Raw genomic sequence first — 20,085 nt, 5'->3', positions numbered from 1 at the left:
ATTCCAACCAAATAAAAGGGGGAAACTCTATAATTCCATGGTCCTCTCAAAATATGCACAAAAATTCAATAACCATGACTAATTTTTTAAAATAAAATTTAAAATAATAATAATTTAAAAAGCATGGACAGGCTAGAAAAGAAAGAAATGTCCTAGATTTAATAAAGGCTACTTATCAGAAATAGTAAACAACTTATATGATGACAAAATATTAGAAGCTTCCCCACTGAAATCAGAATAAGGACAAAGATGATATCATTCAACACTGTACTATAATGCATAAAGTACAATATATCTACACAACAAAAGACATCATCAAATTAAAGGGAAAGTGCTAGACTGGGAACAATATATAATATATACAAAGCAACAAATGGTTTATATCCAAAACTACATCCCTTCATACAAAAAATATATACATACATAAAGAGTTCCTAAAAACTGACAACAAATAGACAATCTATCTTTTTTTTTTTTTTTTGCAGAGCAGGAACGATCAAAATTTTAAATACTTATTAACTTTGACTCTGATTCCATTTCCATTAATGAGCTTAAAGAAATAGCATCAAAAATGCCCAAAGATATATGTACAAAGATGTTTACTGAAGCACTTTATGAGAGTGAAAAACTGGAAACTTAAATGTATAGTGCAGTTGAGTGGTTAAATAAATAGCATTATTCATACTATGAAATACTCTCAGCCCTAAAAAACAATGATATAAATCTGTATGGACTGATATGCCGGGATCTCTAAGAAGTATTTTTAAGTGAAAAAAGGTAAGTAACAGAAAAATAAATATGATTTCACTTTTATGACTATAATACCATTTTTATAAAAAACTGTAATAATGATAAAAAGATACAGTAAAAATATAAAAGATAAAAATATATAAAATTTATATTCTGTAAATATATAATAAATATATTTTATATAAAAATATAAAAGATACAGTAAAGATATAAAGATACCATAAAGATAAAATGATTTTACAAGAATGTGAACCAAATGGATAACTTCTAAGAAGGGAGGTAAGAACTGGCAGAGGATAGCAATCAGAGACTATAGTGAGGAAAGGAACTGTGAAATTTTCAAGCTTTAATGAATATTTTTATATATTAATTTTTAATGAACATATTTTTAAATAATCCAAATCTTTCATATTAAGAATGCAATTCATGCAAAATCATTACTCACAAGCCAAAAGATGGAAACAACCCAAATGTCTATCAACCAGTGAAGAGATAAACAAAACGTGATATCATACAATGGAATATTATTCAAGCATAAAAAGGAATGACATACTGATAACATGTTACAACACAGATGAACCTTGAAAGCATTACATTAAGTGAAAGAAGCCAGTCACAAAAAAACACATATTATATGATACCATTTATTTGAAATGTTCAGAATAAGCAAATCTATAGAGACAGAAAGTACATTAGCCTTAGGGCAGAGTAGAGAAGGGTGGGGTGGAAGTGGTAGTGATAGTTTGAGGGATACAGAGTTCTTTGGGGGATGATGAAGATGTTCTAACTTTGATTATGGCAATGGCTGTGCAATCCTGTGAACATACTAAAAAAACACTTAATTGTAAACTTTAAACAGGTGAACTGTATAGTATGGGGATATTATATCAATAAAGCTGTTACAATAAAAAAAAAAAAACAACCACCAATAATCCAACAGTTTAAAGGTTCATTCCAAAGAGAAGAAAAAGAGAAGAATGCATTAAGAAAGCTACTCCTAAGAATGCATTAAGAAGAAAAAAAAAAAAAAAGAATGCATTAAGAAAGCTAGAACACTGGAATTTGAAGTAGTCTTATAGTATAGGGAGTATGCGAGATTGAAATGAAGAAAAAAAAATTAGAGTTTCTATTTCTATTTGACATTTATATAAAAAGAAAAAAAAAGAAATTACGTTTGCTGAAATGTTTAATGTGACTGACTAGTGCCTTTACTTAGAACATCAGGTGCCCTGTGAAGCTGAAGAGGCATTCTAAAGAAACAGTAGGAATTCCAAAGAAGACAGTCTGGCCGTGGGGCCCTTATGCATTTTTTTTCTTTCAGCATACTGCAACATATGACCAATTAGGTGGGCTTATAGATATACTATCTAGATTTCACTGAACTCGTCCCCGCTAAAATGAGTAAGTGGCTGAAACATTGCTTAAAACTATTTCTGTATTTCTTGCACAAGTGAAAAACAAGAAAATGGCAGAGCACAATTATCTAACCATTATGATCTCTTCTGCAGCTAGCACAGAATGATAAATGTTAACAATAAATGTATGTTGCATGAATGAATACTGTGAAACTCATAAAAGGCAAGAAACAACTCTAAGGAAACCTAGTAAATAATTCTTCAGTTTCTGTACATGTTACCACCATTTCCCCTCCCCCCCCACAGTAATTACAGAAATATTAAGCATTATAATTAAATCATAACTAATAGAAACAGAAGAAATTTATACATGGATATGTTTCATTTTAACAAAATACCTAAACTACAAGGGGCTAGATAATTTTCACATAACAAATTCCTGATGAATTTCATTTGAAGCATGTCTTTCACAATGTGTCCTAGTTCATTCAAGTATGTAAGGTCAACAATACCTCCCAAGGACCTTCAGAGAATACACGGAAATCCAAAGACATACATGAGTAGTCTAAAGCCCTGCTGCTCTCCTTTCTTTCGGGTAACTAAACACCCACTGTTTGATTTCTTAAGGGTGAAAAAAGCATTTGCAAGTTTTAGTAAGTTATAATATTATCAACTCCCACATGACTGTGAAAAACCAGGAAGCAGCGAAAGCTTGAAGACTTAATGTTATAGGAAAAAATTAACAGGGAAAAAGTAAAAGAGCAAAGAAGGAGAGAATCCAACCTTAGAAAAGCTGCACAGCTAATATGCAGCAGGTTAGAGACTTGGTTCTATGAGATTTCCATCCTATGTCAGAACTAAGTATTTCTACAAAGTATCTGCAAGATGCCCTCAAATGAAAAAAAAATCCTCCTTTAGGTATCACTAAAGCTATTCTGTAGCTAGGTACCCGCAGCAGATGAATTCCCTAAGTGGCTGTGCCTAGATTTCATGGTTTGTTTAAAGGGATGCAGAGACTAAGGGAGGTTGGTTTGGGTTTGGGTTTGGGTGTGTTTGTTTGCAATGAGTATTTTAGAAAGGGGATTTTAAAAAGCACTACCAACTGACAGGCAAGACAAAGAAAGAAGGGGTTCTAAGTTAGTTTGGGCACTTCTGCTAAAGCCCAGCAGAAACAGTGTACCACCTTCAGCACCAAAGGTTAAAGGATCTGCACGGATGGAGAAAAACCCTCAACCCTTGGTAGGAATCAAGGTGTAAAGTGTTTTGAGATGTGGTCTTTCTCGCAAGCCCAGCCATGCGGCCTCATAAAATCCCAAGGATTCTGTCCATTCCCAGGAGCAAAAGAAGCAGCCAGCGAAGAGCCAGAAATCCTGGACACTATCTGCACCTAGCCTACCCAGGCGATCCCAAAACGCGGCATCTCCTCTCCCCCACCTGGGATGTTCTGCCACTTGCACTCGACGCATGGCAGGACCCTCCGTAGCCATATTTCGCTAGATCCTTCTTTCCTCCGCAGTTGCAACTGGCGAAACAGAGGTCCCAAGGTAATCACGAGACATCTGCCGCAGGAACCTTTTCTTCCGGGCGACAGCGGCCCTCAGCCTGCGGAAATCCTGCCGCTTTGCTGAGGTGGCTGCTTTCAGTCGGTCCCGCCTACGGCTCCTCCTCCCCAGGCTCCAGGGCCTAGTGCCCTCCCAGCAACTGTCAGGTACAGCCAGCATGCTGCTGGAGCTCCGGGCACTGGGACTGGCTGGGTGAGTGCGAAGACGCTAAGAAGTTTATTTTATGCGCCCTGGGGTGTAAACCTGAGAACACGATTATAACCTTGCGCCTCAGGTTGTTTTTTTTCCTTTCTTTTTTTCTTTCTTTCTCTCTTTTTCTTTTTCTTTTTCTTTTTTCTTTTTCTTTTTTTTTTTTTGAGTTAGGGTGTTTCTTTTTTTCTTTCGTGACCAGCAACTACACCCCCAAATACACCCTAAATTGTTTAGTTATTCCCTTAAGGCAGTATAAAATTGATGCATTTGATTTAAACGTATTTGCTTATTTCCAGAATGAAGGCATCAGTGGGCCTGTCCAGAATGCAATTAATAGTGAAAAGAAGAAAATACATGTCTTTCAAACTACAAGAACCCTTCGCAACCAGTTCAACCCCTTCATTTTTCAACTACCTAGAGAAATCCCAAATGCCCTATGAAAAGAGCACACCATTCCCATCCCATCATTCTAGTATATTTGTTTTCTTTCCTTCATGGTTCTCATAACTTCTGCATATTTCTTTTCTTGCGTATTGTCTTTCAACATCTCCACCATCACTACCACTACAAAGTAAGCAAGTTGAGGGTACTGAGGAACTGTGTATCTAGGCAGCATCTGGCAGATTCTTAATAGGTAAGATGAACTTAATGAACAAATGAAAGGTGAAGTGACTTCCTAAGGTCACACAGTCAATTGGTAGTAAAACTTGAATTATCAACTAAGCACTTTCAGTGCTGCTTTAGTTTACAGGGGAATCATGGGAGGATTAATGCAAAACATAAAGAACTTACAGATTTCAGTAAAGGAAACAAAGACAAATTTGGAATTACAATGTAATTGTGTCTGCTCCCTGCTTTGCCTCCATACCATACATCCTTCTGAAAAGTAGGTGGTTCACATTTCATAAACCTAGGGATGTATGGTTACCATTTGGGGTGGGAATAAAAATAAATGAGAATTAGAGATACCAAAATGGCAAACAACAATAATATTACTAAAAGTGTGCAATTGCATTTTTACAAAAGACATTTTTACAAGGTCGAGGACAGCATAAGGAATGAAAAGTCCCAGCAGGCCTAATCATCTTTTTTTTTTTTTTTTTTTTGGCACATTCCTCCTATAGCAATTTTAGAGATAAAAAACTTAACTGCAGTATAGAGTATTCTGAAGGGCTAATATGAACAGTCGATTGATTTAAAGATGATATGTTTATTAAGTATTTTGTAAGCACCATGCATTAACATATATCATTTTATTTAATCTGAAGAGACTGAGGCAGATTAAAAGGAGCAGTAAGTACGCAAGGCCATTAGTCTATAAGGTGGGAATGTAATGCAATCATGCAAATTGTATTCATCAGAACTCCTCTCAGGAAAGAGTGGGTATTGGTAGAAATAACATTTTGATAAGCCACTTAGGTTGGTTGGTAAGATCAAGGGATATGCTCCAACAACAGATAGTTGTCAATTTGCCTTTGAAGGAGAGAAAATTCCTTCCCTGAGTGAAGTATATAATTTAGGCTACAGCCAAAGTTGAGGTATTTATCACCATTCTCCCACCTGACCTCCACACCACACCTTTGCTACAGTTGTGACAGTAGCTGCATTTCTCATTTCTCTACAACCATGGCTGCTGTTGGGAAGTCCATCTCAACTTCTGCTAAATCCAGCTGATTTTTTTTTTTTTTTAAGTAAACTCTGAGCCTAATGTAAGGCTTGAACTCACAGCCCTGATAATTGAGAGTCTCATGCTCTATCAACTGAGCCAGCCAGGCTGGCTTCATTAAATTTTTCATTAACCCCCCTGAGTACACCCTGAGTTTCCTGTCCAGATCTTAACTATTATAAAAGGAGTCCTCCCTTTTTGCCTTGTAACTTATGGTATTCAGCCTCTCTAAATAAATGTAGTAAAAAAAAAAAAAATTAAGATGATCAATGTGAAGGGATGTTAGATCATGAGCCTATTTGGGGTAACCATATGTCTCAACCCAGAGAAGTAAGGGATCATGAATGCCAGAGTTTACTTAAAAATATCACATTTTCATTGAGCATTTTCTATAGGCAAAGCACATGCTTAGTTTCAGGGGATTCAGAGATAAGTAAGATAATTGTGTCCTGAAGGAGCTTTCAGCTTAATAAAGAACACAAAATAATGATAATACACAGTAACAAAGCAAATAAAAATATACTTTTAAAGGGTTGAATTATGTTGGGTATTATATGTCAATTATTTTTGACACAGCTAGTAAGACAATTCAACACAGAATAGGTCATCTTTTCAACAGACAAAGCTAGAACAATTTAATATCCATACACAGAAAAAAATAAACCTCCACATTTACCTCATGCTACATACAAAAATTAAACCTGAAATTAAACTCTTAAATATAAGAGTTAAAACTATGTAAAACTTTTAGATGAAAACTTAAAAAAATTTTGGTGCCCTTGGTTTTGGCAAATATTCCTTAAATACAACAAAAAAGGCACAAAAATCTCTCACAACTCAATGGTAATGAGACAAATAACCCAATTTTTAAATGAGCACAAGAATTGAAATGATACTTTACCAAAGAAGATAACATGGATGACAAATAAGCACATGAAAAGATGTTCAAAATTCATTATTAAGGAAATGACAACTGAAAACACAATGATCTACCACTATACTCCTGCTAGAGTGGTTACAATTAAAACAACTGACCACACTGTGTGTTGATGAGGATGTGGAGCAACTGCAACTCTTATACATTGCTGAGAGATATGCAAAGTGGCAAAACCACTTAAAGAAACAATTTGAGAGTTTCTTTGAAATTTAAGCATATACCTACCAACCATCCCATTGCAAGGTATTTATCTATATTCATATCTATTACTACATAACAATATTACCACAAACATAGCAGTATAAAACAATACACATTGATTACCTCACAGTTTCTATGATTCAGGAGTCAGGGTATGGTTAGCTGGGTCCTGTTCTAGGGTCTCGCAAAGTCTTATCTGAGGTTCAACTGGGGAAGGATTCACTCCTAAGATCACCTGACTGTTGGCAGTATTCAGTTCTTCATGGGTTGTCAGAGTGAAGGCCACGGTTTCTTGCTAGCTATTGGCCAGATGTGACCCTCAGCTCATTGCCCCATGATCCTTCATAACATGACTACGTGCTTTCTCAAAGCAGCAAGGGAGATAGAGTCTCTCCCAGCAACATGAGTTTCCAACCTTGTGCAATGTAATTATGTTCACATAATCACATATATCACCTCTGCTGTATCTTATTAGAAGCAAGTCACATCTATTTGTCAATCACACCTCACTAAAGCTGAAACAAACAAACAAAAAGAGAAGTAAGTCACAGATCCCACCCACATTCAAGGGGGGAAGGATTATCCAAGAGCATGGTTAGTAAGAAGACCACCTCTGTCTGTCTACCACACTACTCAAGAGAAATGAAATATATGTCCACACAAAAACTTGTACACATATGTGCCCAACTGCTCTATTTGTATTAGCCAAATACTGAAAAAAACTCAAATACCCATCAACAGGTGAATAGATATCTTGAGAGATATCTATACAATGGAACACTTAGCAATAAAAAGAAACAATCAATTGAAACCAATTGAAACAACACTGATGAATCTCAAAGTAATTATACAGAGTGAAAGAAGTCAGGCAAAAGAGAGTACATACTGTATGATTCATTTATATAAAATCCAGAAAATGAAAAATAATCTATATGACAAAAAGTAGATTGGTGGTTGCCTGGGAAAAGTGAAAGGGTTGAAAAGCAAAGATTACCAAGAGGTAATGAGGAAGTTTCTGCAATGATAAATATATTCATTACTTTGGTTGTGGTAATGGTTTCACAGGTATATACATATGTCAAAATTCATCAAATTGTACACTTTAAGTATGTGCAGCTTAATGTACCTCAGTAAAGCTGAAAAATTATACTTCAATAAAGTTTTATTTTTTTTTTAAGATTTTATTTATTTATTTATTTGACAGACAGAGATCACAAGCAGGCAGAGAGGCAGGCAGAGAGAAAGGGGGAAGCAGGCTCCCTGCTGAGCAGAGACCCTGATGTGGGGCTCAATCCCAGGACCCTGAGATCATGACCTGAGCCGAAGGCAGAGGCTTTACCCCACTGAGCCACCCAGATGCCCCTATATATATGTATTTTTTAAACATGGATCCACCTTCTACAAGGGCACCACATCACATTAATGCTCCCTGTTAAAGTTAAAAAAAAAATTATTTACCATTGAATAAAATTGATTTCAAGAAAAAGAGAATATCATAATTGCACAATTATGAATTGTTCAAGATAGGTCATGTGAGTAAAATCACATTTAAACGGATTTTTAAGGACAGAAAAGATTTGACGCACAGTGATAGCTATAAGGGCATTCCTTGTATAGAAAAATTAACATGTTTATTCATTCAATAAACAAACTTGTGTACCCAAGCAGTGTGCTAAAAACTGTGAAGACCTTTTCGTCTGTCTGAGCACTTTTCCAGACTGGATTGATTAAATTTGGAAATGATTAAGAATATTATGCTCAACATTTACCTGCAATTTTTCTAGGGCTCCTAGTCACTAACTCACTTGATTTCTTTCCCCTTTGTAGTAGCAAATAATTAAAAAGCAGAAAATTATATCAATAAATTCAATGTAAACCACCATGCACAAGGTTAATAGAAAATCGCAAAATTGCTATACTGATTAGAATGCAAAACTATGTAGTTCCGATTACTCTAAAAAATTAACCTATTAACCACCTTGGAATTCTATTTTCTCTTTTGAAGAATTATGGATTTCAGGTAGAGTAACCATGTGATATACTGCCCAAACTCCTGAGAGAAATGGATGGTGATAATTATTACTCTGGGACAACAGTATTAAATCAGGGCTGTCCCAGGGAAACTGAGGTGTATAGTCACCCCAGTTATAGGGAGATTCTGGTTTGTTTTAAGGTTTACAAGTATAGATTCCCAAGCTATACCCCAGACCTATTGAATCAGAATCTCTGGTGTGGGATTTGGGAGGTTTATAATCTAATGGACTGCCATGCTTGGAAAGCCTTGGACCCTAAAGTGATATCATTAAAGGCTCTTCCAATTCTAAAATCCTATGCTTTATAGGGGAATTTTGAATATGAACTTTATATTAGATGATATTAGGGAATTATTAATTTTCTTGATGTTATAATGATCTGATAATATAAGAAAATGTCCTTGTTTTTAGGAAATACACATAGCTGCATCTAAGAGTGATGTGTCAAGCATTTTGTTTTCAATTGATTCAGGGAATACACACACAAACACAAAGCGGATAGTGGGTACACACATGTTCCCTGGACTACATCAATTTTTCTGAATTTTTGAAATTCTCATAATAAAAAGTTGTCAAGAAAAGACTCTTAGGGAAAAACTGTTTATAGATAGGCAGTCTTGTTGTTATAAGTACAACTTTTAAGAACTATGACCAAAAAGATGGCAATTCAATTGATTGCTACGAAATGCAGCCTATAATTCCTCCTCTTGGGTTTTTTTCCCAAGAAAAAATAAAGTGGCAAAGATATTCGTTGCAAAATTGTTTAAAATAGTATTCTAAGTGTACAATATTAATGGCATGCTTAGGTGAATTGTGGTGCATTGGTACATTCAATGGAGGTATTATTACACAACCATTAAATTCTCACTGTCAAAAACATATTGCATATATTGTCCTATGCTGTTACATAACTAGGTGCAAAAATAATCCGAAATTATATCTGTGCTATAACTATATAAAATTTGCTTCAAGTGGACAGAACTGCAAGTTTATATGGAAAATGCTGTTTAAAACGCAGTCCCCCGCCCCCGTATTTCACTTTTTTTTTCATTTTGAATTCTGATTATAATTTTGTGCAACAATAGTACGTATTTTAAAAACCAGTCGTTACCTGTTACCTTAATTTTGGTTAAGGGCAGTAAAGGTCAGCTTATAATTCGTCGGAAAAGCTGAGTAAGATTTTAGGCGCCTCGATTGATGCGTAACTGGTTTGGGAGAGCCACAGCATCATTTTGCCGAGTACAAACATAACAAACATCATGTGTAAACCGTACTGCTGAAAGGGTCTCCAAACATCACAGGAACACCCACCATAATAGGTGGGCAAAATGCACAAAGATAATCAAGGCAGAAATACTACTACCTGTCAAATAGGACGGGCATGTCAGCCTTTTCTCCGCGAAACGCTTCTGATCCTACGGTGCCTCTTACTTTCACCAGAATGAGATGGTTCCAGAGTCCCAGGCAAGGGAAGAGACTGTTCCCTTGCCCAGGAGGCTGGAAACTGCTCAGCGTGAGCGCAAGGTTTCCAAGGCCCTTCAGCAGAGATCCTCAGCACTAGAGGATTCCCCAGTTGCTAGGTTTAGTTGCTAAGGCACCAACCGTCTCGCAGGAAGACGGGGCAGTGCACTCCCTTTTGGCGTCGTAGCGAATCCTCTCGACACCGAGCGCATTTGTTCCGGGAGGAAACATTCAGCTCCTCTAAGAGCGACGGGAAGGCGAGGAGAAGCTGGGAGGGACGCCTCTGAGCCGTGGAGGATTGTGGGAGGAGGTTGTCTCCAATTTCTCCTCCCTCTCCCCCCCTCCCGGCCAAGATGTCTGACATGGAGGATGATTTCATGTGCGATGATGAGGAGGACTACGACTTGGTGAGGCGGTGGGGACGGAACTCTGGGATTAAGGGTGGTGTCTGGCTTTAGGGACTGGGGCAGGGTCGACCGCAGCCTCTCCCAGTAGAACATGTGCTTCTTCCAGTTTCTCCCGGTGTAGTGACAGGACGGGTTTACCTCCTCCCCCTTCCCTCACCGGGCCCGGGCCCTGCTTCTCCAGCATGGGGGAGGGGAGGGTAAAGGAGGCAGCGAGGGGGGTCCCGAGCCTTGCGCTTCAAGTCTGACCGTCTCCTGCGTTTACATACGTTTACAAACCTGGCCTCCGGCGTCCGGTTTTCGGTGCCTCCTACCTCCTCCCCACCGCGCGAGCCGCCTCGGGGATCGTGCAGCGGTCTAGGCCCTGACTCTGCCCTTTCGGGCCCAGCTTTCCGGGCCCCTTCTTCTTCACCCTGGAACTGAGCGAGTGAGAAATGCTGAGAAGGGTCTGAAAACTAGGGGACCTTACTGCTCCCAGGCCTGGCCGCGAAACGCCTCTTGGTGGGTCTCCTGGAAACAGCTTAGGAATAATAGTCCAGGGTCCGTTTTGGTTTAAGGTAAAAAGGTGCAGCAGAGCGTTCAGGGCAAGGATAGCTGTTAAACAACAACAACAAACAAACAAAACAAAGTAGTTAAACTACTTGTTTCGGTAAAAGTTGGGGAAGAGGTTTTGCTTTTTTGTTTGTTTTGGTGGGGGGGGGGTGGGGTTAAGGGGATTGACCCAGTGGATTTCTTTTTTGACTTTGAGATTTCCCAGTATTCAAAGTTAAAAATATCAACAGTATAAAAATGAACGAATTTATGTAACTGAACGGTGATCTGTAAAGATTCAAGGTTTAACTAAACGTATTTACAAGCTTTCAAAAAAATTCACTACCATTTCGGGTTGCTATTCAGGAACAATAACTGAGCGGACTAAGAAAAATTATTCGGGCCAAGAATTAGCATCAACTTTGTTTTTTACTTTGGGAGCGTTTTTGTGCATGTTTCTTGTATATTATAGTGATTCTGCCTTATCGTCAAGTTATGAAGTAGATGCTTAGGGATATCTGGCTCATCTTATATTTTAAGTGCCAGATATTCTTGAGACATTAATATATCATCTTGAATGCGTCTGAAACTTTTGTATAGTCATTTACTGTTAATCTTCATATTTTAAATGAAGGCACATTTGCAAAAGGTAGAGGAAAGTGCTTGCTGTTACCTGAAAATCAAACTAGAGGTTTTGGTAATTCTTAAAGTTGAATGTAGAGTTTTGCTAATAGTAATGAGTTCTGCTTTACATTTTAGTTTGTGCAGATCAGACCAGTTTTAGGCAGTGCATTAAGAATGTATTACTTGTGACATCATGTGCATTTTTATTTATTGCATGTTTATTTATATATTACAGGTATTTTCATAACTGTGGAAGTGTCTCTTAAAATTGTATTTTTGATTTTTGTTCTTAAATGTTTCTGCTTATCTTTCCTAAGTAGTATTGAGTACATGACTTATTAGCACTGTGGTAAACTTGAAGATCATCAATGAGAATGTAATGTAGGAATGGGAATGAGAATTTTGTTGTCCCATAAAGTATTCAGTTTTTGAAAGAACTTTAAACATGCATTCTTTAACTTGGCTAGGTTTTTTCCAGCCTTTTAGAGCCTACACTACATGTACAATATAAAGTTTAATATATAGTTGTATTAACTTTTTTTCTTAACCAAAAAATGTAAGATTTTACACTACTACATAATTAAATGAAATCTTCCCCCCAGCATTCTGTTAAATAGTCCTCCCTCTGCCCCACCCCCCATATCTGTCCTATGAAGATACCATTCTGGGTTCCTAATCAGATATCAAATAGTGAAAGCTTTTTTTACTATGAGGTAAAGTCTTTTGATGGCATAGAATTTATTTAGCAGTTTATTTCTTGGTTTGTTAATTTCCTTAAACCACTATATGTTTCTAAAACAAAGACTAAGGGAGGGGGCGTCTGACTGGCTCAGTTGGTAGAGCATGGGGACTCTTGATCTTGAGGTTCAGGCCCCACATTGGGTATAGAGATTACATAAAAGTAAGATCTAAAAAAAAAAAAAAAAAAAAAAAGATTAGGAGGGCCGGTTGCCATTTCGTGCTTACATGTTGTCAAGAGAGAAGTTGGGTGTTTCTTCGTAGTTACTTGAGACTTGTTTCTTGGGATTTAAAGTGTCAAAAGAATTGACTTGCTGGCTTAGGGAAATTTCTTTTTTATTAAAAAAAAATATTGTTTGTTGGAAAATTCGCGATTTCATTTTAGCCAAAATACTAACTAAAGCTGGCACGTGTGGGTTAAGCATCCGCCTTTGGCTCGGGTCATGATCCCAGAGTCCTGGAATTGAGTCCTGAATCGGGCTTCTTGCTCCGCGGGGAGCCTGCTTCTCCCTCTGCCTTTGCCTGCCACTCTGCCTGCTTGTGCTGTCTCTCTGACAAATAAATAAATAAAATCTTTAAAAAATATATATTAACTAAAGCTCTGAGTATTTCTGACCGCAGATATATTCAGCATATCTTTTTTTGGGTTGTCTTTTGGCAGATTTTAATACCCTAAATCATTTTTTGTACTTGCCCAATCTAGTGGAAGTAGGTATTTAGGATACCACCAGGAAAAGTAAAACTGTTTCTAAAACTATACTGTTTTTGTATAAGAAAGTAATTAATGGTGTATACCCCAAGATCTGGAAGAAAAGAGAACCAACTTGGTTTAAAAAAGAAGAAACAAATGTGAAAGAAATCTAATTTGCTTGAGCTCTTATTTCTAAGACCTATCTTATTTTTTTATTAGAAGCAAAAGCAGGTGTTTTTTTTTTTTTTTTTCCCCTTTTCTTTTTAAGTAGGCTTCAGGCCTAGCATGGAGCCCCAGGTGGGACTTGAACTTAGAACTCTGAGATCCAGACCTGAGCCGAGATGAAGAGTCGGCTACCCAACTGACTGAGTTACCCAGGTGCCCCAAAAGCAGGCATTTTCTAAGCATAGGAATTTATATATCAGTAAATGGAGAAGTAGGAGATGGTACTGGTAAATGTCTTGAATATTTGCTAGTCTGATAATACTAAGTAATAACTATACTACCATTCATTAAGTTAGTAAGGCTATTGATATGTTAACCGTATTGTAATTCTACGGTCCAACCATTCTAGCATGAAATTCCTTAGTAGTTCTTTTTTTTTTTTTTTTTGCTTGTTTTGTTTTTTTGTTTTGCTTTTGCTTAGGACTTCTAATAATCTTTTTTAGAAAGGACTTAAGACAGATTGACTTCACTCCAAGTATTATTCTTTAGTAGATCCTGTGGTAAGGTAGGGCAGTGTATATTTGCATTTAAATGGAAAAAGTTTGTCAAAAAGATAGACTAATTCTGCTAGGGTAAATATATTAAAGCTGTGAGCCTCATATTCCCCTAGCCATCCTCACAGTTGTGATTAGTGAATGAATATTTACTAGCATTGGGGTTTTCTGGTCTTAATATGTTGCTGTTTTAATGCTCTAAACATTTGCTTCTTTTTTATCTGCATTTTTTGGGGAGAAAAATGAGTCGTAGCCATAGGATATCTTATAGAATCTCATTTGTCACCATTTTAACCATTTAGCAAATAATGGCTTGAACTTACTTTCTGGTGTTATAAAGAATCTTAGAACATAGTTTAACAAATGAAAATATAACACTTCTGTTTTTTAAAAAATACTTTTGAATTACTACAAATAGAATATATGATCTCCTTTGAAAAGAAGTGGTGATATAGGACAAGGGCAAAAAAAAAAAAACAGCTCTAGGAATTTGTATATTTAGTATGAGGGATGTCACTTGTCATTCATTGTGTCTATAAGGAGTTTGGGAGTTATAGGTTATTCCCCTCTGAGACTGCTGTGCCAGTAACTTAACTATTTGACAGAATGTTGGGGACCTTCATAGATTTTCAAGCAGTATACTGCTTATGGTCTGAGCCATTGTTTTCTATGCTGCACAAACATTTGGAATTCTGCATGTACTCTTCATGAAGATGAAATTTGATTCTATAGCTGAGGCTTTTAAAAGAAACTTAACATGTTTAATCATAAATAATTGGAGGGGCGCCTGAGTGGCTCAGTGGTTTAAATCCTCTGCTTTCACCTCAGGTCATGATCCCAGGGTCCTGGGCCAGCCCCACAATGGGCTCTCTGCTCAGCTGGAAGCCTGCTTCCCTTCCTCTCTCTGTGCCTGCCTCTCTGCCTACTTGTGATCTCTGTCTGTCAAATAAATAAATGAAAATCTTTTTAAAATAAATAAATAAATTGGAAACAACTCCAGATTATCCATAATAGGAAAATACTCATCCTTTTAGTACTAATAAGGTAATGCCACATAAATTATGGTATATCCATGTGATGGAATGCTATATCAGCATTTCAAACCATGCTCTGAATAATATTCAGTGATAAGAAAAACTTTGATAACTTGTACTGGTCAGGACTCTTGGGCATAAGAGACAAGAATATTGTTAAACTAGCTTAAACTAAGAAGAGCATGTGTTGACAGACATCACCAGGAAGTATCAATATGGCTGGATTCATGGCTCAGATGATGGTGGTGGCTATTTTTCTCTTTCTTTCTTCCTGGTCTGCTTTCCTCGCTGTAACGGCATAATTGCCTTCACATTACATCACAAGATGTAATGCAGCATCTTCCTAGTATTATAACCTCAAAGGCAAAAGGGTCTTTGCTAGCTCTAACAGCAAAGCCCTAGGAAGGACTTTTATTGACCCAGCTAAGGTCTGTGTGGCGTTCTGTGAACAGCTGTAGAGAGGGAGATGGAATCGCTTACCCTCCTCTGTGAACAGCTGTGGAGAAGGAGATGGTATCGCTTGCCCTCCTCTGTGGGTAGGGCACTGTAATTGAAAACCCTCACATGGGAGAATAAGGGTTGATCACCAATGCTATGCACACAGTGAACACATATACACTATAAATATGTAATCTGTATTATAGTTTAATTGGGTGGAAATAAAAGTTTGTTTATTTCTCAGTGAACCTGTATTTTATTGCTAAGGTGAGAAGGGGCAGGTTCTAGGGTATAAATGATGAACAGAAATACTACTTTGATCATGAGAGACCAAATAATGATTTTGTCATAGCTCAAAATTTTTAGAGTTCTTCGAAGAACCTGAAGCGTGTAGCTTTTTAAAATAGGTGATACGTGCACGTAGTTCAAACAAAATATAAAAAGTTTTCTTTCCATTCTCGTTCCCCATTTGTCCAGTTCCCATTCCTCCCATACATAAACAAATACATGTTTTTAAACCAGATATAGCCTATTATACATATTGTTCTATGCTTTGTTTTTTAATGTGCCTTAGAGATTATTCCATGTAAGTATGCAAAAAGCTCACTTCTTTCTTTTTACAGCTGCATTGACTGTATGGGTGTGCCATACTTTATATAACCAGTTCTCTCTTGATAAGCATTTGTCCTGTTTCCTTTTGCTGTTAAACAATGTGCAGCTTTTTTTTTTAACTAAAGTGATAGGTTTTATCTTTTTTTGTAGATGTGGAAAACCATATTCTAAGTCATGTTTGATAAACAAGTTGGGCCATCAAACTGGGTGATACTCTTAGATTAGAAACATCTAGTGAAGTTTTTCTTCAGAATTTCAGAAACGTTGCTTAATAATCTGTGTCAGTGGAATAACTTTACTGCCTCTTGAAATTACTACTTCAGTGATAAGTGTTGGTTTGGAATATGTTTCGATGTATTTCCAAAAAGTCCTACACCTCATAGGTATACTCTGTATAATGAAATTGGAGAGGTTAAAACAAGTATAACTAAAATGATAAGTAACAGGAGACAGCTCTTAACATGCTGAGAGTAAGATAAATTTAAGACTTTTTACCCATAACTGAAATCTGTGAACTGTGAATATCTAGCAGCATGAATTTGTACTTGTATGTTATATCTCAAACACTTGAATTTCAGTGGGAATTAGAAAGTTCCTAAGGTTCAACCCACCACATTTGATAAGAGAGAAACTAAAGCATCATGTCTGAGTGTTTCACTCAAATTTATAAGACAGATTAGTGGGAGAGTCAAAAGTATATCCCAGGTCTAATGACATTTATGATTTCTCTCTTTGGAAGATTTAATTTGAAGACTGAAAGTTTAGGACAAATTAAAGAATCTTCTGATTTACCCTGTAGATGAATTAGGACCCATTAACTTAAGTGAAATTTTAAAAACTTAGGACAACTTTATGAATGGCTAAACCACAAGTGACTACTTAGGAGTTGTCTTATATCTAGTCCTTAAAGATAATGAGACCTTGCCCTTTGCCTCTCTGTGCCCAACATCTAGTACAGCTGTCAAGATGTGATCAAGGCTTGGAAAGCATTATTAATGGTGGGTCTTTTGTTCTAGAGCACATTTCAAAGACCTCTTTTGACAAGGGACACAGGAATAAGTAGAGCTATGAAACTGACCTTTAGCAGTAGGTGCATTCCAACATAGAGTCATTATTGCCCCTGGCTGTTCTGTTCTTAAATGTTATTTTGGAACATTCATCTACTTTTCATTTCAGGTAAACAAACATTTATTGAGTAGTTTGTGTTATAAGAGACTCTGGGGATGCCAAAATAAGGAAGAGAAACTTCCTGCTTTTTGAGGAGCTCATAGTAGTAAGGTGAGGGGAGGTGGGAACAAAACACTCAACAAGGCTCCATATTAGAGAGATGCATGTCCTGTAAAAGCATGACTAAGGAGAAAATTTCTTTTGCTAAGTAGAATTGGAGGAAGAACCACAAGGTAAGCCTTGAGTACATCTTCCAGGACTGTTAGGGCTGGGAAGCATCATAGGAGAAAAGTGGGAAGTTTGTAAAGAGGGGAGGTAATTTAGAATTCCTAGCAGAGAGGACAGTTAATGCCAATATAGAGATTTTGAATTGTGTGGTACATGTGGGAAAGGAAGAATAGATTTGGGTGTGTGCATGGATCACAGATTGCTTTGGGGAGATTAAGACATGAGTTATTATATAAATAGGTGGAACTTAAAAACAGGTAGGCTTTTAATCCTTTTAACAATTTTCATATGCCTTCTTTTCATATATTGCTTAATTTTTTTGTTTTTTTGAAAACATGCTTAATATATTGAAATACCAGTTTCTCTTTTTAAAAGCATTTTCTTTAAACTTTTACAAATTATAATTCTATCCTTCTCATCTGACATGAGGGAATTGAGTTCAACAATATTTAATACTTTTTATATAGTCTCTATTCTGATTAACAGCACTGTGTATATCCAAGTCATCAATAGTCATTAGAGATAACTTTAAGATTTTATTTATTTATTTATTTGAGAGAGGGAAAGGGAGCATGAGCACAGGGAGGAACAGAGGCAAAGGGACAGAAAGAATCTCAAGCAGATTCGGTGCTGAGTGCAGAGCCAAGGCAAGGCTCATGACCTAAGCTGAAACCGAGAGCTGGTCACTCAAAACAGCTGAGCCACCCAGGCACCCCAGTCATTAGAGATAACTTTTATTTCCCTTTATCCCATGCCCATGTTGTGGGTCCTTTTTATTTTACATCCCAAACATCTCTTGACATATTCTGTACTTACTCTATATCCTTCCTTTTCTCCCTATTCTACTACTTGGAATCAAACTTCCATCATCTTTTAGCCAGACAGTCGTAAGATTATCCAGCAGGCTATTTCGTTGCTACCAGAGGACTCTTCCTAAAACACAATCTGATTATTTCCCTGTAAAATTATTTAGTGGCTCCACTTTATCTAAGCTCCCTGCTAGACTTCTGTTGTGGTGTTCCTCTGTCTGATAGTTTCTCTCTCACTAGTTCTTTGTACACATCCTGTGCTTCAGCCCAATCTGACTATCCATGCGTCTTTGAATTATGTGGTACCATTTCAAGCTTCCATGCCTTTGCACCTTAACTGCTTTGTTTCAAATGCCTTTCCTAATCCCCAGGCAACTCCTATTCATATTTTTAGACCTGCTTCAGGTAACTTTTCCTTCTAATTCACTCTCTTTTTTTTTTTTTTTTTAAGATTTTATTTATTTATTTGACAGAGAGAGGTCACAAGTAGGCAGAGAGGCAGGCAGAGAGAGAGGAGGAAGCAGGCTCCCTGCAGAGCAGAGAGCTCGATGCGGGGCTCGATCCCAGGACCCTGAGATCATGACCTGAGCCGAAGGCAGCGGCTTAATCCACTGAGCCACCCAGGCGCCCCCACTCTCTTTTTTTTTTAATTTAATTTTATTTCTTTTCAGTATTCCAGCATTCATTGTTTATGTACGACACCCAGAGCCCCGTGCAATACGTGCCCTCCACAATACCCACCACCGAGCTCACCCACCCCCCACCTGCCTTCCCTCCAAAACCCTCAGTTTATTTCTCAGGGTCCACAGTGTCTCGTGGTTTGTCTTCCCCTCTGATTTCCCCCAACTCACTTCTCCTCTCCATCTCCCAGTAGTGTCCTCTGTGTTATTCCTTGTGTTCCACAAGTAAGTGAAACCATATGATAATTGACTCTCTTTGGTCCTGCCCATGTTGATACAGAAGTTGGGTATTCATCCTTTCTGATAGAGGCATAATATTCCATTGTATATATGAGCCATATCTTCTTTATCCATTCATCCGTTGAAGAGCATCTTGGTTCTTTCCACAGTTTGGCAACTGTGGCCATCACTGCTGTGAACATTGAGGTACGGGTGGCCCTTCTTTTCACTACATCTGTGTCTTTGGGGTAAATACCCAGTAGTGCAATTGCAGGATCATAGGGTACCTCTATTTTTAATTTCTTAAGAAATCTCCACACTGTTTTCCAAAGTGGCTGCACCAACTTGCATTCCCACTAGGAGTGTAAGAGCGTTCCCCTTTCTCCACATCCTCTCCAACACTTGTTATTTGTTAATTTTGGCCATTCTAACTGGTGTAAGATGGTATCTCAGTGTGTTTTTTATTTGAATCTCCCTGATGGCTAATGATGATGAACATTTTTTCATGGGTCTGTTAACCATTTGTGTGTCTTCTTTGGAGAAGTGTCTGTTCATGTCTTCTGCCCATTTTTTGACGTAATTCACTCCTTTCTTTGAGCTGCTGGTGTACCTAATATGTGTCTTTATTGTGTTAGAGCATTGCTGTTTCATTTGCGTATCTGTCCCTGACCATGAATAGCTTGATGGAAAGATTTAATTTGCATATGCATGAGCAACATTAATTGCTGGTATATGCTGAAGATCTTATCACTTAGTATCTAAATAGATATCTAACAGTAGATATCTAAACAACAGAATTATTCTAAAGATTTCTCAAAATATCTGTCTAATAGCAAAGATGAGTTTTCTGTAGTACACAGCTTGTACTGATTCATTGAACTGCATATGACAGAGTAGTCATGTCACAGAGGCTGGTTTCAAACCCTCTGAGTACGCTGTTACAGATCATAACAAGGGACTGCCTAATTATAAGAATGCCAGTCAGGAACACCAGTTCTTATGTACTTAGACATTTTGGCAATACTGTTTAAGAA

General features: G+C 37.3%; 2 protein-coding genes across 6 annotated transcripts in view; one reads left to right on the top strand and one right to left on the bottom strand.

The window, feature by feature from the left end:
* Window positions 1-10,279, bottom strand: part of GALK2 (galactokinase 2) — a 122,537-nt gene extending 112,258 nt beyond the window's left edge. For 2 of the 4 annotated variants that reach the window (XR_006818669.1, XM_046008112.1), the window contains exon 1: window positions 3,540-3,701. Coding sequence is in view for 2 of the 4 variants with exons in the window: in XM_046008112.1 (XP_045864068.1) it covers window positions 3,540-3,592 (53 nt within the window). In the remaining 2 variants the exon portion in view is untranslated. Of the gene's footprint in view, window positions 1-3,539; window positions 3,702-10,059 lie in introns of those variants that run through there. The other 2 variants (XM_046008113.1, XM_046008114.1) reach the window with 2 other exon arrangements.
* Window positions 10,280-10,435: 156 nt separating this feature from the next.
* Window positions 10,436-20,085, top strand: part of COPS2 (COP9 signalosome subunit 2) — a 29,050-nt gene continuing 19,400 nt past the window's right edge. The window contains exon 1 of one of the 2 annotated variants that reach the window (XM_046009470.1): window positions 10,436-10,564. In XM_046009470.1, coding sequence (XP_045865426.1) covers window positions 10,511-10,564 — 54 coding nt within the window. In that variant the 5' untranslated portion in view covers window positions 10,436-10,510. The remainder of the gene's footprint in view (window positions 10,565-20,085) is intronic. The other variant, XM_046009471.1, reaches the window with a different exon arrangement.

This window comes from Meles meles, chromosome 6 (assembly GCF_922984935.1).
Source record: "Meles meles chromosome 6, mMelMel3.1 paternal haplotype, whole genome shotgun sequence".
Classification (NCBI taxonomy): Eukaryota; Metazoa; Chordata; class Mammalia; order Carnivora; family Mustelidae; genus Meles; species Meles meles.
The sequence above is the reverse complement of the archived record's forward strand: the minus strand, read 5'-3'. Positions and strand labels throughout refer to the sequence as shown.